This window comes from Chelonoidis abingdonii, chromosome 6 (assembly GCF_003597395.2).
Source record: "Chelonoidis abingdonii isolate Lonesome George chromosome 6, CheloAbing_2.0, whole genome shotgun sequence".
Taxonomy (NCBI): domain Eukaryota; kingdom Metazoa; phylum Chordata; order Testudines; family Testudinidae; genus Chelonoidis; species Chelonoidis abingdonii.
Window position 1 is genome coordinate 23,127,751 of NC_133774.1, and position 17,101 is coordinate 23,144,851.

Below are 17,101 nucleotides of genomic sequence, written 5' to 3' on the forward strand. Positions count from 1 at the left end.
CACAGGCCTGACTTTCTAAAGTAAGTAACAAGCAGCAACTTCTCATTCAACTTTTTTTTTTTTAAAAAGACTCTCTGAATATATTATAAAAAAAATAGTAGACCTAATTTTGTTTTCATTGTTGACCATCTTTAAAATAAATTCCTTTTGTTACTGGCATTTTGTGGTTGGTTTTGGAATTACCTTGGCTGATCAAATATCTCAGGTTAGCTGTATATTTATATCAATTGCTCAAATTACCCTAACAGTCCCATTATGATGATGTTTGAAAAGAGACACTATTTAGTACACAATTTTGGAGGTCATAACCTAAGTTAGGGTAACAGGAACTTTCCTCAAATGATGAGCTTTTTAAATGCAACTCATGAGGTATCTCCTATTTTCATCACCTTTTTAAGGCCTAATCCTACAAACTTGAGACTTCAGTGGGACCATATGTGTGGGTAAGAAATACTCAACTGAGACCAATCCCAGTGTTGGGTAAAAAAAAATCAATTATTAAGCTGAATCCAGTTGACAGTATTAAAAACATGCAGAAGAGACAGATCTTACCTTGGAAATAGGTGATATGCTGACTACTGTGGAGAGGCAAAAGTTGTCAGCAAATCATACCTCTCATGGATGAAAACATCTTTTCAGTGACAAATCTAAGCTGACAATTCTGTTAATAGGATTAAGGTTCATTAAGGAACTGTTTTCTCCTATAAATCTGGTCCAAATAGCATGGAGCTTTAAGTTGTGCACTAATGTGGGGGCCCTTTTTAATCTTGACGTTCATTATTTTATTTACACCTTAGGATACTTTTTGACATTGTTAAAAATTTACGCCTTTCAGTTCAATAGCTTGTTATTTAGATTCAGGCCAATGTTTCCACCTGGTTAATGCAATTTGGGCTGCTGTTATTACCTCTGTGAAAGTATTATGCAGTGCTTTAGAAGGATAATGAAGGGGTATGCTTTTGTGGGGGAGATAGTTTGATTCTAATTCTTTGTTTTTTCCAATGTATAATTTATATTTTTTTTCTATGATCAGGGGGAGGAAAGTTGGGTTACAACCAAGAAAATAATAGATCATGTAGACACGCAGATCCAAAATGGTGAATCTTGCAACACTTATCCAGTTAGGCCCCAATTCAGCAAAGCATGTGCTTAACTGTTTTGCTGACTCAGAGCTTCTGCCCTTACTTGGGCAGAACTCCCACTATTGTGATTGGAAGTTTGATCAGAAAGGACTGAATGAAAAATGAGGCCAGAATCCTACAATGAGCACTGGAGACATCCATTGGGCTCACTGGGATTTTGGACATAGGAGTGTGTGAGGGGAGAGGAGACCACCTGTTTAGAGATTACTGCAGCATCATGGCCTACATATTACTAGGGTTGCCAGCAGTCTAATCACAGAAACCCAAACACCCTTGCCCCGTAGCCCTGCCTCGCCCCTTCTCCGAAGCCCCATCCCTGCCCCCAACCCTTCTCCGAGGCCCTTCCCTGCTCATTCCATCCCTCCTCCTCCCCCCCTACCCTCACTGATTTTCACTGGGCTGGGGCAAGGGTTCTGGGAGAAGGTGCAGGCTCTGGGCTGGGGCCGAGGGGTTTGGAGTGTGGAGGTGGATTCGGGCTGAGCCTGGGGCATGGGTTGGGGGACAGGAGAGGGGCATGGTGCAAGCTGTGGGAGGGAGTCTGGGTGCAGGAGGGGGCTCAGGGCTGGGACAGGGGATTGGGGTGCAGGGTGCAGGTTCTGGGAGGGAGTTTGGATGTGGGAGGGGGTTGAGGGCTGGGGCAGGGGGGTGCAGACTGAGAGGGAGTTTGGGGGCAGGAGAGGGCGAGGGGAGCAGGCTCTGGCTGGGCAGTGCTTACCTCAGGTGGCTTCTGGTTGGCAGCACAGCAAAGCTAAGGCAGGCTCCCTGCCTGCCCTGGCCCTGTGTTGCTAGTGGAAGCAACCGGCATGTCCCAGGGGGTGGGCAATGGGAACTGTGGGGGTGGTGCTTGCAGGCAGGGGCAGTGTGCAGAGACCCTCTGTTGTCCCCCTCTCACACTCCCCGGGGGCTGCAGGGACATAAAAAAATTCTTTGACTACACCAGTGCTAGGAGCCTGGTAACAAACAAGAATTGTATTTGTTCATTTCTGAGCATAAATTTGATCTAGTTGGTATTACTGAAACCTAGTGGGATGATTCACACTTTTGGAATATTAAAATCATGGTTATAACCTACAGACGCCCCCCAACTTACACAATTGTTCTGTTCCGGAAAGCCTTGTGTAACTTGAATTTTGCGTAAGTTGGAAATGTACACCAATACATTACACAAAAATCTCTGCAACTTGAAAACAATTATGAGGTAAATCAGTCGGTAGCAGGAATTAATCAGAAAAATGTGACTAATTGGTAATTGTTTAAGAACATTTTACTAGATGCCTCAAAAGACACAATTCCATAATCGAGGAATAAGGCTGTGCTGGTTAAAAAAAAAGTGACCTGGTTTAGAGGGGAAGTGAAGGCAGCTATAAGAAAATAATGTACAACAAAAGGAAGAAAAGTGAAGCTGATAGTAATGAATATAAATCAGAAGCCAAGGAACTGTAGAAAATCGATAAAGGAAATACAGGGACACAAGGAGAAATCTACGGCAAACAGAGCTAAGGACAATAAAAAGGAGTTTTTAAAGAATATTACCAACAAAAAGACTCCTAAGAGTGGTATTGATCCATTACTAGATGGAAATGTAGAATGATCAATAATCAAGCAGAAAAGGCAGAAACATTCCATAAATATTTCTGTTCTGTATTTGGAGGGTGGGGGTGGAGGAGGGAACAGATTATACAGTCATATAATCTGGTAACACTCTGCATTCCGCTAATATCTCTGGAGGACATTAAACAGCAGTTAGACATTTTTAAATCAGATTGTCCAGACAGCCAGCTCTTTTAAAACTCTTGGATGCAAGTTAGGTTGCTGGGCCATTAATGCTGATTTTCGATAATTCTTGAAGCACTGGGGAAGTTACAGAGGGCTGGAAGAAAGCTAATGTTGCACCAATAGTTAAAAAAGGTAAATGGGATGACCTAGGTAATTATGGGCATGTCAATCTGACATTGATCCCAGGCAAGATAATGGAACAGCTAATATGGGATTCAATGAATAAAGAACTAAAGGAGGGTAATATAATTAATGCCTGTCAACATGGTCTTAGGGAAAACAGATCATGTCAAACTAATTAAATACCTTTTTTGATGAGATTATAAGTTTGGTTGATAAAGGTAATAGTGATGTGTTTCTAGTGGGGTCCCATGGCGATCGGTTCTTGGTCCTACACTATTGGACATTTTTATCACTGACCTGGAAGAAAATATAAAATAATCTCTGATAAAGTTTGCAGATAACAAAAAAATTGGGGGAGTGGTAAATAATCAATATGACAGATCACTGATACAGAGCAGTCTGCATAGCTTGGTAAGCTGGGTTCCAGCAAACAGTGTGTGTTTTAAATGTGACTGAATGTGTACATCTGGGAGCAAATAACGTAGGTCATACTTACAGGATGAGGGACTCTATCCTAAGAAACAGTAACCGGGGGTGGCAGCAGATAATCAGCTGAAGATGAGCTCCCACTGCGACTTTTTGGCCAAAAGGACTACTGCAATCCTTGGAAGCAAAAATGGGAATCTTGAGTAGTAAAGATGTTATTTTACCTTGAATTTGGCACTGGTACAACCATTGCTGGAGTACTGTGTCTAGTTCTGGTGCCCACAATTCAAGAAGGATGCTGATAATTGGAGAGGGTTCAGAGAAGAGCCACAAAAATTATTAAAAGATTAGAAAATCTGCCTTATAGTGAGACCCTCAAAGGAGCTCTATCTATTTTAACAAAAAGAAGTTAATGTGCGACTTGGTCACAGTTTACAAGTACTTACATGGGGAACAAATATTTAATAATGGGCTCCTCAGTCCAGCAGAGAAAGGTATAACAATCCAATGTCTGGAAGTTGAAGCTAGACAAATTCAGACTAGAAATGAGGCACACATTTTTAACAAAGAGCATAATTAACCATTGGAACAATTAACCAATGGTCATGGTAGATTTTATATCCTGGACATTTTTAAGTCACGATTAGATATTTTTCTAGATCTGCTCTCGGAATTACTTTGGGGAAGTTCTATGGCCTGTGTTATGTAAGAGATCAGACTAGATGATTACAATGGTCCCTTCTGACCTTGGAAACTATGAATCTAAGACTTAAGAAGTGTTAGTGTTGTTATTACAATGGAGAAATCCAATGAAAAGCCACAAGTGAGATAAGTGTGATTTTAAGTTTAGGATCCTTTGAATATCCTAGTCTAAGGGCTAATACAAAATTTTTGCTTTCTAATAGTTCACAGATGTATCATTCAATACTGAAGAGCTGAAAGGGAGTAGGTGACAAACAAAGAAGGCCAATTTCATTTTTACACAATGTAATTTAAAAATAATCCTACCACATTTGACAGCAGCAGTTTTCACTGATTTCACAGAGCAATTAAAGTCAGTCAGTAAGTTTTCAGTTATAGAGAAGGATATATATTTTAAATGATAGATTGGATCCTTAAAAATTGGTTTTACATCTGGTAATGAACAAGGTTTGCCAAGTCATATGAAGAAAGATGGCATAATTTTATGAAGCTGCAAGTTTGATACTTTAATTTTTTTTTTTTTTTTAAACAGGGCTATTTGCTTTTAAAGCTGATGAATTTTACGTACCAACAGTTGGTTATGCTTTAAAGTAAGAGTGATGTAATGTTATGAAAAGGTCACCAGAGGGCCTTTAATGGCTAAAGATCACTAATAGACTATCTAACTGCACTACATACAATACACAGATTTATATTTGCTTTTTAAATAATACATGTGTATGTTTATAATCATTTTCTGAAGCGATGTGGTTTTGTTTTCTAACTGACAGACCAGTTTTAACTACTTTGTGGTTAGGTTCCCAGCTTTTTTTGTTTTGTTTGTTTAAAAAAACAAACATTTTTGATGGTTTGGAAGGAAATTCTTTAAACCATTGGGCAGAGGTGGCTATAACTAAGTTACTTTTTTTTGTAGGAGATAGATGTGTAAAATATAGTTCAGAAATAGGTTAGGGAACATGTTTTTAAATTTTCCATTTAATTCATACACCAGCAGTCTCAGGTTTTTATGCAAAAAACAGAAGTTTTTGAATGACGTTAAAATATTAGCTGAAGCTGTGCAAAGTGTATGTAAATTTCCTTACAATATTTTTGCCTTGGGAAGGCTCTCAAAGAGGCTATTTCAGTAGTTAGGGTGCTGTTTCTCTGAGAGAGTGTGATGGTACACCAGTAGGGTTTTATTTATTTTTCTAGCAGACCACTGGAGATCTATGAATGATGCAGGACTCTCCAAAATCCCACATGCAGCCCTGGGTAACTGTGTCAAGCCCACAGATTGCAACTTTCTTAAAATGCTTTGTGCTCATGAATGCCTTAGGGAATTATTTCAATTTTTTTTCTCCAACTATACTATCCAACTCCCTCCAGCCACATTAGCGCCATCAAATACAGAGTCAGGGTGGAGACAGTGGCACACAAAAGAGCTACCAAAAAGTGCCTCCCCCTGGGAAAGAAAGCAAATGAAGACATACAGGCTGCCCTCCAGACTGCTTAAGGATACAAGATCCAACAAGGCCTTGATGAATTTGTGGCTGTGTGGTGGTCTAATGAATGTTATAATATTCTTCAGGGAGACTGAGAAGTGGCAACAGTAAATTTCTTAAACAAGACAGTTTACCTACTCACATTAAGCCAGATTATTGCAGAAGGTTCTCTTACAATTGCAAGTAACAGTGGTTAAAAGTACAGAGGTGGGTGATGGGCCTCCTAAAGCAATCAACACTCATGACATGCAGTGGAACTGGAATTGTTTTAAGAAATCTGCTTGATAAGTTTAGTTTTGCTGATCGACTCCTGTGATTTATGTCAGCGTAGAATACCCCAGCGAGTTGTTAGAGGGAGTCAAACAGCTACCAGGTGTGGTCCATTTTTCAGAGCAATGAAAGATTGGTTTGAACAATGTCACCATGTTTGAACAGCACTTTGGGTCTCAATCATAGTCCTGTAGCATGAAACTGCAGACCTCTTAACAGTGGGTGAAGAATCTCCACGAAAAAGGCCTTTATTTTGTTGCACAATGAACATTACTACAGCATTCTTAATGGGAAAACTTTAGTTGGTGAAAATTTACTCAAGTTCTGCTTCCTGACTTTTAGCTATAAAAACAAACATTCATGCAAAAACTCACAAGACCTGTGCAGGTCTCTCATTCCCAATTTTACCAACCAGGGAAAGTGACAGGCCACTGCTTACCTTGTGCCTTACCTTCACAGAAAACAGGAAAACAGTAGTTTATGTATATGGTGATAAAGGAAGTACCTGATACACTGAAGAGTTGAATGCCACTTTAGAAAGGGTTATAAGGTGGCTAAAATTTTTAGATCGGAAGCTCTTTTGGATAGGGACTGTTTTTTTTGTTTGGTGTATGGACAGCACCAAGCACAATAGTAGAGTTGTGTTGGAAATAGTTTTTCTGTCCTATGAATATTTTTAAGACTTAAATTTTTCCTGTTTTGAATCAGGACAAAATACCCAAATCTAAAAAATATTAATGAATACTTATTTTGTTTTGGATTAATTGAAACATTGTTTCAATAATTTTGAAATGCTTGTTTAGATTTAGATTTTTTAAAACATTTTTTTCAGGCTAGTTAGCTTAAACGTTGAAATGAAAAGTTGTGTCAAAAAATGTCAAAACCAAATTATTATTTTTTACAATAAAAAAAATTGACTCTTTTCAAGTCTGGATATTTGTCCCTGTTTCACAAAGTTTCGATTTTGATGAATTGGCAAGTTTTGATGAAAAAATTGTCAAATTTCCAAGCAGCTCCATGCAATAGGATCTTGGACACTAACGAGATCTCGAAGGTGCTACCACAATTCAAGTAATTAATAACAACAATAATGACAACATTTGGCATTTTAGCCAAGGAACCACAGAGCCATTTTAGGAAGCACATCAAAATGCACCTCTGCCAGAACAAGAAACTTCTTCTTGTACCTCATTGATATATTGGGGAAACCCGAACAATACATAAACAAGGCAGACATTTATATTTAACTCCCCTGCCATGATTCTCACTAAATTCCAAAATTGTTTTTAAATCAGATAAGTTTGGGCAACAAAAAACGCCCCCAACAAAAACCTGCTAAAAAACCTCTTGTCTAACTCTTCCAGTATGTTTATTTTTTTCCGTCACCTTCCAGATCAAAGCAAAGAAGGGACACTAAGTGACTTCAGTATTTTTATCAACTCTGATCAGGTTAAATCTTTCTTATTGTTCTCAAATAAGCAAGAACAAAACTCATGGCAAGAAGTCTCATACTGCTAGCTAGAACTGATGGAAATTTTTCCACACAAAAAGATTTGAAAGAAATAATGGCCTTTTTACAAATAGTTTTGAGGAAAAAAATTGACAGATTTTTTTTCTTCTGTTGTTTTGGTGAAACTTGCCATGATTCTAATCTATATTTTAGACAAATTTTATCAAAATTGTTTTTAAGACATTATAGAAAATAGACTCCCCCACTTTTTTTCACCACAAAGAATACACTGTTTTTCTTAAATAAGACATTTTTATAAAATGTTAGTAAAAATATTGTGAAAAATCCATGAAAACCAAAAAATTAATCTGTTCGAAATCATGGAAAATAGAACTTTTTTTTTTTTTTTTAAGTGTGATATTATTTTCTGACCATCTCTATTGGTATCCTTCAGCAATGGTTATGCTATTACAGTAAAAACCCCATTTATCCAACTAAAACGGAGGTAATGGAATTTATTCTGGTAAATGGAAGTGTCAATAAAAGTGGGAGTTTTTCCAGGTAAGCGATGCTCACAGAAGAATGTAATCTAAATTAGGATAACAGACGCATTCGGATAAGAGGGTTTAATAGAAGAGGGGCTCAACTGCATTAGATTTATTGCTGACATCCTGCATTTTCCTTACCCATTTCAGTAGTTAGCACATTCTTTTTGCACAGGAAAGAAGATGCCATAGACTTATTTTTTCTTCCCAGAAAAATCCATTCCCAAATCCGTGCTTTGGCAAAGTTAAAATTACAAGAGCTGACAGCTCATGGGAAGATTTTTTTCTTAAATTTTCTTTAAGTTGGGCCTTAATAAGGTGGTTGCCGATGGGCCCATGGCTGACTCTTTATTCCCTGCTGTTACATAACCTCTGTGATAGTAACCCTGAGCAATTATGAATGAAGTACCTTGGTGGATTAATAATTTGTTAGTTGAGGGCATTTTGAATGTGTTGAACTCCCTGTTGATTGCTAATTTCGTTATTGCTGCTTAGTTAATATAGAGAACAAAGTTGCATGGAGACTTCTCAACATTTAATAGGGCCATCATCCCAGATAAATTCCTTTACCCAGTAAAAGAAAACTTCAGGAAAATGCTATGCGTTTATTGCTACAATAACCTGACATTTACATACACTGCACTAGTTACTAGAACTTTACTTATAAGGCCTTGACTCAACAGTCATATGTTCGATAAAATGTATCTTGATTCAGCCTGTTGGAATCCTGGGTCGAGGGTAGAGTCCACCAAAACAAAAGAAAGCCCACCCTCTCAGGTGAGAGAAGGGCCACAGAGCCAGAAACTCAGCTGATTACAAGAGACAGAGAATGAAAGACAGGGATGTGGGTACAGATCACAGGATCAAACACGGGATCCAGAGGAGAACACGAAGCAGAGAACTCAAGACAATGCCCCCTGTTCCAAGAAGGTGCCAGTTGATGCCATCCAGAGGAACTCTTGACAAAGGAATATGCCCCTAACTGAAAGGTATATTTGGGTTCAGGAAGGAATTTTCCCCTGGGTCAGATTGGCTGAGACCCTGAGGGTTTTTTGCCTTCCTCTGCAGCATGGGGTACAAGTTTCCTGCAGGTTTAAACTAGTATAAATGGTGGATTCTCTGTAACTTGAAGTCTTTAAATCATGATTTGAGGACTTCAGTAACTCAGCTAGAGGTTAGAGGTCTATTACAGGAGTGGATGGATGAGATTCTGTGGCCTGCAATGTGCAGAAGGCCAGACTAGATGATCACGATGGTCCCTTCTGACCTTAAAATCTGAGAGTATTAATCTGTCTAAAAATCTCAGAAATTTGGTATAGTTGAGGACCAAAAATCCTTGTATGTTATATTTGCACACAATGGCTATTTTATCCAACATGGAAAGAGAATCTCTCTAGGAATCTTTAAAATGCTGTTAAGTGATCTTATTGGCATCTCACAGACCTGCCTGAACTGTGAGCCTAATTGTGGGAATGTGGATGGAAGTTTATAAAATGGTCCAATCATCTATAACAACAAATGTTGATGGGAAAAAGCAACAGATGACCAACTCTGCCTGTTACAGGCAATTTAACCATTTTTAACCTTCTATCCACTTTCCCACAGTTAGGCTCACAATTAATATGGACTACTAGACCCCAATGCACCTGCATGGAGCCCCATTTACATGGCTCCCCAATGCCCTTTCTATTATGGGCCTGTTCATGCAGCCTTAAATTACACAAATAGCCCCACTGGAAACACATGATCAAAAACTGCTGGACTGAGTCCTATATCAACAGCATTTTAGAACTTGCTTCATCTCATTCTATTCTAAATGTGCTAAGTACAAAGGCATATACAAATCTAATGAGGCACAATTAACGGATCTGATCCTGGAAGGCCCTCCAGGTGGGGAAACAAGTATAAAATGAGAGACAATAGATGGATACAACAAACAGATGTGGGGAGCAGGAGGTAACAGTGACTCAATTATGGTAAGTGTCATGAGGATTAATACATTCATTTCAAAGGGTCTGACATTAAAATTACAAAGACAATTGTAATTCATATTGCTATACCACCCACTGTCCATGCATTCACTTTATATGGAATATGCCAGAGAACCATTCATCTTTTTGCACTAGGCAAAAAGTGTAAAGATTTTACCATTGTAGTACTGTTTGATGCAGCAGATGTTTGATTCTGTATAAGATATGGAGTTGATTCCTGGTCTGGTTAAACTGTGGTCAGAAAAATACTTTTATTACAAGGCAGTCTTGGAAGAGCAGATCTGTGTTGTAATGTAAACTCAGACCTTTGCATGAGGAAATGAAGATGTAAAGCTGTTTTTTAAACTTTAAGGAGTCAGTTGCTCTCACAGTACACAGAAATATCCAGTACAAAAGGGCTTGAGGTGAAGAAACTAAGCATTACATCCATGCGTAGTCTAGTGTAGCTGTTCACAGAGCTATTAGCTCCCCAGGAAGGCTGAGTGACCCAGAATTATTTGTAGGGCTTCGTAGCCTTCAGAAAGAGGGTTGACTAGGGAATCAAGGGGAAAATACATATTACCGATGAGGACAAATCAGTCTTTTAGAGCAAAGGCAATAAAAGCTGAAATTTCAAGCAGAGAATTGGCAAATTAAGTTAACCAAAGCAATCTTTAGATCTTCCTGCAGAGCTCTCCTAACCCACCAGACAAGTCCACTAATAAGCGAAAAAAATAAGTTCAGTATCAGAAAAAATTGATTACTAGCGCAGTTACCCCAAGCACTGTGGAAACCCCCCCAGTCTTCTCCACCTCAGCAGGTGGCAGTGACTTATGGTCCACAATATTCCACAGTGATCTCTAAGGCCTTGTCTCACAGAAACGTAGAAGGAAATAAATACATTTTGCTACTTTCCACAGGCTGAAACCATAGCAAAATGCTACAACTATGAACTCAGAACTGACTAGAAAAGAAAAAGAAGGTGTGGTTGCAAGTTCTGATTAGTGGAGATGAATCACATACTTGGGTCAGATTGGTAGCCACTGGAGGAGGCCAGGCACAAAGTCAGAAAGAACAGGCTGGAGTATCAATGAATCCCTGTCAATTTTCTGAGCAACTATTTCAGATACTATGATTTCACATTGACTTAACTCTATGGTCAGACATATATACATCTTTCTACATATTCATTTGGATACCAGTCTGGGAAATGCCACTGTCATAAGGGTTAACCATGCTATCTAAAATGCTCCTGAAGCCATCACAGCTTGCCCAGGCTGTTAGCAATGTTCCAGATGTCTTTGTGGCTTGACAGCTTTTACTTCTTTTGGGGTTGCCTTTTGGTTTCTCAGTTAATATTTGATTAGTGGCATTAGGGACAGGGATGGGAGAAGGAGGGACTACCCATTGCAACAAACTTCTGACCTTATAAGAACGGCAAAATAAATGAAACTCAGCCTTCAAAAGGTTCAGGGGGGTTGAACCTAAAACACTGAAGGGGAGTTTGCAATGCCATTAAAATGCTGAAAGCCCTAGTTTTCAATGTTATTGTGTCAAGTATCAGAGGGGTAGCCGTGTTAGTCTGGATCTGTAAAAGCAGCAGAAAATCCTGTGGCACGTTATAGACTAACATACGTTTTGGAGCATGAGCTTCCGTGGGTGAATACCCACTTCGTCACATGCATCAGACAAAGTGGGTATTCACCCACGGAAGCTCATGCTCCAAAACGTCTGTTAGTCTATAAGGTGCCACAGGATTCTCTGCTGCTTTTAATGTTGTGTGTTTCTCGCTGAGCACTGGCCCTCTGTTCAGTGCAGTACAGAACAAAGCTAGAAACACACTCATTCCCCCATATTTACAGTACAAGTACAGCTGTTAAAACCTAATAATTAATTCTTAGCTAAATCATGTAATTTAACTGCAGACTCTGTAATACAATAGTCCAGCAGCAATGCTTGGTATATAGCCTCTATATGAAGCTTTAAATTTAAAAAAGGCTGCAAATGCCAATTCAGCTCCAACTTCCTCTTTTCTTTTGCTGCCAAAGAACTCTGCTTACAGACCTTCCAAAATTCTCTCACTGAGAGTAACAGGAATCTAAAGCCACACAAGTCTCACCCACAAAACTTATGCTCCCCTTTTCTGCTTAATCATACATACCAAGAACAAAGGGTAACATTTTCAAAAGAACTTATATCCCATTTTCAGAAATGACCAACACACTTATGAGCTGAAGGCTCATTAAAAAATCAGTGGAATTTAGCCTCCACAATGTGTTTGTCACAAAAATAATTTTTTTAAAAAAAAAAAAAAAGAGGAACTTGGGCTTCTAAATCACCTAGGTGCGTTTGAAAATTCTACCCCAAATATTTAATTGTGGTGATAGCCAGTAATATTGCAAAGGACCGTTCACCCCCATTATTGTAGGTGGGACAATGGGAGTAAGAAACCACAATATTATTTTTAAAAATTATTTCAGTAACACTATTTTATCATTAAAATATTTTCACTCCTATAGAGCTGCCCATCTGAAGTAGCTCATACAAGTATTAATCAATGAAGCCTCACAATAATCCTGCGAGGTAAAGTGGAGAAACTTGGGCACAGAGAGATGAAGTGATACTATACTGGGTCCCAAAGCAAGAGGCAGGCTGTGGAAGAGCCAGGAATTAGAGTGAATGCCCCCTCCCTCCCCCATGGATTTTGACTTTTCCTTGGAAAAACCAAAAGATTTGACAAAAACATCAAAGTTTTCTAAAGCAGACACATTTTGCCAAAAATTTCATTTTATCAAACACCAATTTTCTTGAAAAACCATACTGATGGAACGTTTTCAGCCATCTCTTCCAGGAATAAAAGAGATTTCTGAAGCTCAATCCTCACACCTTAACGAGACAGGGTTTTCAAGGGTGACTAGCAATTTTGAGTGCCAAACTTGATGAAGATTTATCTGAGCACCCTTTAAAAATCAAGTCCCTTTAAAGCAGGGGTTCTCAGACTTTTGTACTGGTGACCCCTTTCACACAGCAAGCCTTTGAGTACGACCTCCCCTTATACATTAAAAACACTTTTTAATATATTTAACACCATTATAAATGCTGGAGACAAAGCGGAGTTTGGGGTGGAGGCTGACAGCTCAAGACCCCCCATGTAATAACCTCGTGACCTCCTAAGGGGTCCCGACCCCCAATTTGAGAACCCCTGCTTTAAAGCATCTCAGGTTGGGCACCTAAAATGGAGGCACTGAAAATCACTAGCTGCCTTTGAGAACCTGGAGCTAGCCTTCCTCCATTTTTGTGTTATGTGAAGTGTAGTGTAGCATAAGAATCTCTTTGGACAAGAGACTCAATAGTCCCAATGTGCACATTTGTTGGAAGATGACATGGGTATGGAAACCTCCCCAGCCAGACAGCAGGTCTGACTGTAACTGTTTTAAAATTGGCCTGTGAACTAGGTCATGATTGTGACTTCATCTTACCTTAGGAAGCCTGTACTTTTCTCTCAGATGAACCCTCAGACAGGCTCTCTCTGCCTTTTTTTGTGTAAAGGCTGCATCTCTCTCCATCCTAAAAATCAAAATAATAGATGTGTAACCAGAAACCCATCATGTGACAGCTTGTCATTGTCACGGAACTAATTACTCAGCTACAGAAAACTACAGGCTGAAGTCATTCTCATCCAATTTTATGCTTTAACACAGCACAGTCTGTATCAAACTAAACAAACAACAAGGAACATATGTAGAGCTCTTTCCAGACATTTGCTAATCAGCTTCACGGCACCTATGGGAGGTAGGCTAGTATTATGCCCATTTTACAGGGAAACTTGAGACACAAAAAGTTAAGTTACTGGTCCAAAGCTACAAATGGAGTCATGGTTAGAGGTTGCACTAGAAGTCAGGAGTCCCTGACTACCAGGCCTGTGCTAGTCTAGTAGGTCATTAATCTCTATAAGAAATGAAGGACAAGTCTAATGACATAAGTGATGTTTTGGTCTCTCCTCCAGTTTTGTTCTCTCTACTTGGCTGGATCTTGCATTGATTTATCCCTGAGATCAATGGAGAGCTCTGTACAACAGAATCTGAATGTTCAAATCTTTCCCTGATAATCTGAGAGGGAAAAACTTATCCTCCGTTCAGTAACAATATACCTGTTGAAGGGAGGCAGCTATATCACCACAAATTTAATGGGAGCGCAACAGAAAAAAAAAAAAAAGCGGTCATAGGTCTGTTTACCCCTCACATGACTATTCCTTCCAAGCAATATTTTATAGGGATGCTACTCCAGGATTTGGTCATTTCTATCAAATACCTTCCAAGACTGAAGCCAAATAAGGGGTAAACAGATATTTGTCACTGCCAAATTTATGAACGGCCATTTTACTGAATCAAGGTAAAATTTGACTATGATTTCAAAAAAATTCACTGTAACTTTTGGTTAGATTGTTTATATTTTCAGCTGTAAAGTTGATAGCACTACAGCTGGTTGAGAAAATCCCCTTCCATCCCCCAACATTCTCCAAACTTCTTAATTTTCATGAATATTTTTCATGAAATGTTTGGTTTTTTGTACATATAGCAAAAGTGGTTTGATCGAATCTTAACCATAAGCTTCAAAACAATATACATGGATTTAGCAGAAAAACTTCCTTTAAAGTTAAAAACCTGCATACATAATGTGCAATTGCCTGCCATGCAGTTTCCTATCCCTGTCCACTAGAGATTAATGGGCTGTTGTAGATTCACAACAACTGTGACATATCTATTAGGTCATGTAGTTCACCCTCTTGCTGGTGCAACATTATTTTCTGTGGAACATATTCTAGAGTTTCATATACGCTAGTTTTAAGCATCCACTTGAAAAGCTATTCCATAGCCAAATAGATCTCACTCAGGAACTTTTTCTGATATTCAGCATACATTTTCTCACCTAAAGTCATCCCAATACTCTAGTAGCCTGTCTGTGTACAATAATAAGAGATTCTCTTTCTGCATTTTTACATCCATCACATACTTGTAGATAGCAATAAATAAGTGGGAAATTACTATCTTCAAATCTTTATAAAGAAGATGGGGTCAAAGTGCGACTTCAGAGATGAAGTTCTAGAAAATCAAGGCTAGAATTGATGCCCATCTATCATGAATAGTGAAATCAACCTTCTTATGATGCAGGAGAATGGATTGTGTGACTCATTAGAGGACCCTTTCGCTTTTAACAAGTCTCTCATTTGCTCGTTTACATGCCTTCCTGATGAATGGTGACTGATGCATTTTTACATTTTTAACTTAAGCAGCGTTGGTTAGAGGCTAAACAAAAATAATGGAGACAATGGGGGTCACATCAGGGGTTCTAATCCAGTCTGAGCCTGTGACTCACTGGGTGACCTTGGGCAAGTCACTTAACCTCTTTGATCATCAACCTATGCAGCTGTAAAACTGAGTAAAATTAGGAGGCGGTCACTAAAACCAGATGTTGCATCTGTGATCATGTTTCCAGGATGAACTGACATTCAATTACAGAACCAGTGCAGTGCCCAGTTCCATCATTCAGTTTTCTGTGCAAAAACACAACCATTTCATTACAGTTCCCCTATATTCTTGCCTGTGCTGGAAGGACTATTGTTCAGTTATTGACGTATAGCACAAATTCATATTTAACAAATACAGCAGACTTCAAAACATGATTGAAATAACATGCTTTTCTCTTCCGAATCTTTTCTCCTCTCCAGATTTCTTGCTTTGCTTATCTATTCCGGCACAGCATCTTTTTGCAGGCTGATTGAAAAGAAAAAGTAATCTCCTCCTCTGTAATGTACCACAAAAGAAAGTAGCATTGTGAAGTGTGTTTACAAACAGGTTATATTTATTCAGAATTTTATGACTGAAGTTGCTGCTGCTAAATACAGACCTGGATACCTCTTAAATTCTGTAAGTTATTAACCTTTCACCTATAATCATCTTAAATGTAGGATTTAGACAACCATTATGTAATTGATCATTAGTGAACTAGATGCAGTGGAGATTTAGAATTCAATTGTCTTTCTTTATAATTATGCAGGGTTTAAACTCCTACCTGCTTGAAACCCATTATTTTACTTTATATCTGCTATGTAAACAGTGCCTCTGCATTTTACTTGTCAGAATGTGGTTACGGATTGCAATCATCAGCATCCTTCGAATAAACATTACCAGCTTTACATTCTTTGTTCTTACCCTGTCCTCAATTTTTGGAATGATAAATGGGGGAGATTAAATATTTTAAGCATATCAGATTAGGGTTTTAAGATGGTAGATCATGTGATTTTCAGCATTAACCACTGCATTCTTAGATTCAACCAGCATTTACACCATTAAACCTACAGAAATAAACAAACATGAAATAAATTCTCTTGCCCATATGGAAGCAGAAAGCAACACCAGCACAAGATGTGTAGGTGAGTGTGTAGGGAGCTGGGGAGGATTGGAAATAAGGGTGAAGGATGAAACCATGATACAAAACATCTTACAATTTGCAGCTAGATGAGTTTTCGTTTTGGAGAGGCTGTTCAGCAAGGCAACGTTCCCTATGCTTAAAAATAGGAATGTGGGGAAAGGAGACAATGTACTGACTTTTTCTGAGGTTATTCTCAGATGAGCCAAGTCATCATGAATTAGTCACACATTGATAATAAGGGAATATGTACTCACTTCTCCTCAACAATTTGCTTTTGATATTCCTCATATTCCTCTCTAGTCATTCCTGCTGCTGCAGCTGGGTCGGAAGGACCACTTTCTTCTTTGTTTTCCTCACCTCCACCACCAAGTCCTAAATTCTTTACCTGGTTGCTCAACATGCTTTTCATTAAGAAAGCCATTTTCTTCCCAAGAAAATTCAAACACAAAACCAAACCAAAAAAGGCTCCCGAAAGACAACAATACGTTTATCACCAAGGGAATTTCTACAGCCTCAGCAGCTCTTCAAGGGCACAATGCTAGTGAGAAGTGGATGCCAAAAACAGTTCGTCAGCCATAATCTGGATTAAAGTGGTGAACTCCTTAGTATTGAGAGGCAGATGGTTCAGATTACTCCAAAAAGTCATTAGATGCAGCTCCCTACTTTTAATATTAATACCTTAAGCTAATTGTAAATACAGAAAAATTCACATAGTTCACAATAGCATTTTGATTTCTTTAGTCTTGAAACCCTCAATTATATTGAGACCAAAGAGCCTTCATCA

General features: G+C 38.7%; 1 protein-coding gene across 1 annotated transcript in view; it reads right to left on the reverse strand.

Annotated features, from left to right (window-relative positions):
* CPLX4 (complexin 4) overlaps nucleotides 1–16,738 on the reverse strand; it is a 28,834-nt gene extending 12,096 nt beyond the window's left edge. Inside the window, exons 1-2 of the mRNA XM_032776171.1 lie at nucleotides 16,572–16,738; nucleotides 13,365–13,452 (exon numbers count right to left, since the gene is read on the reverse strand). Coding sequence (XP_032632062.1) covers nucleotides 13,365–13,452; nucleotides 16,572–16,738 — 255 coding nt within the window. The remainder of the gene's footprint in view (nucleotides 1–13,364; nucleotides 13,453–16,571) is intronic.
* Nucleotides 16,739–17,101: the final 363 nt, after the last annotated feature.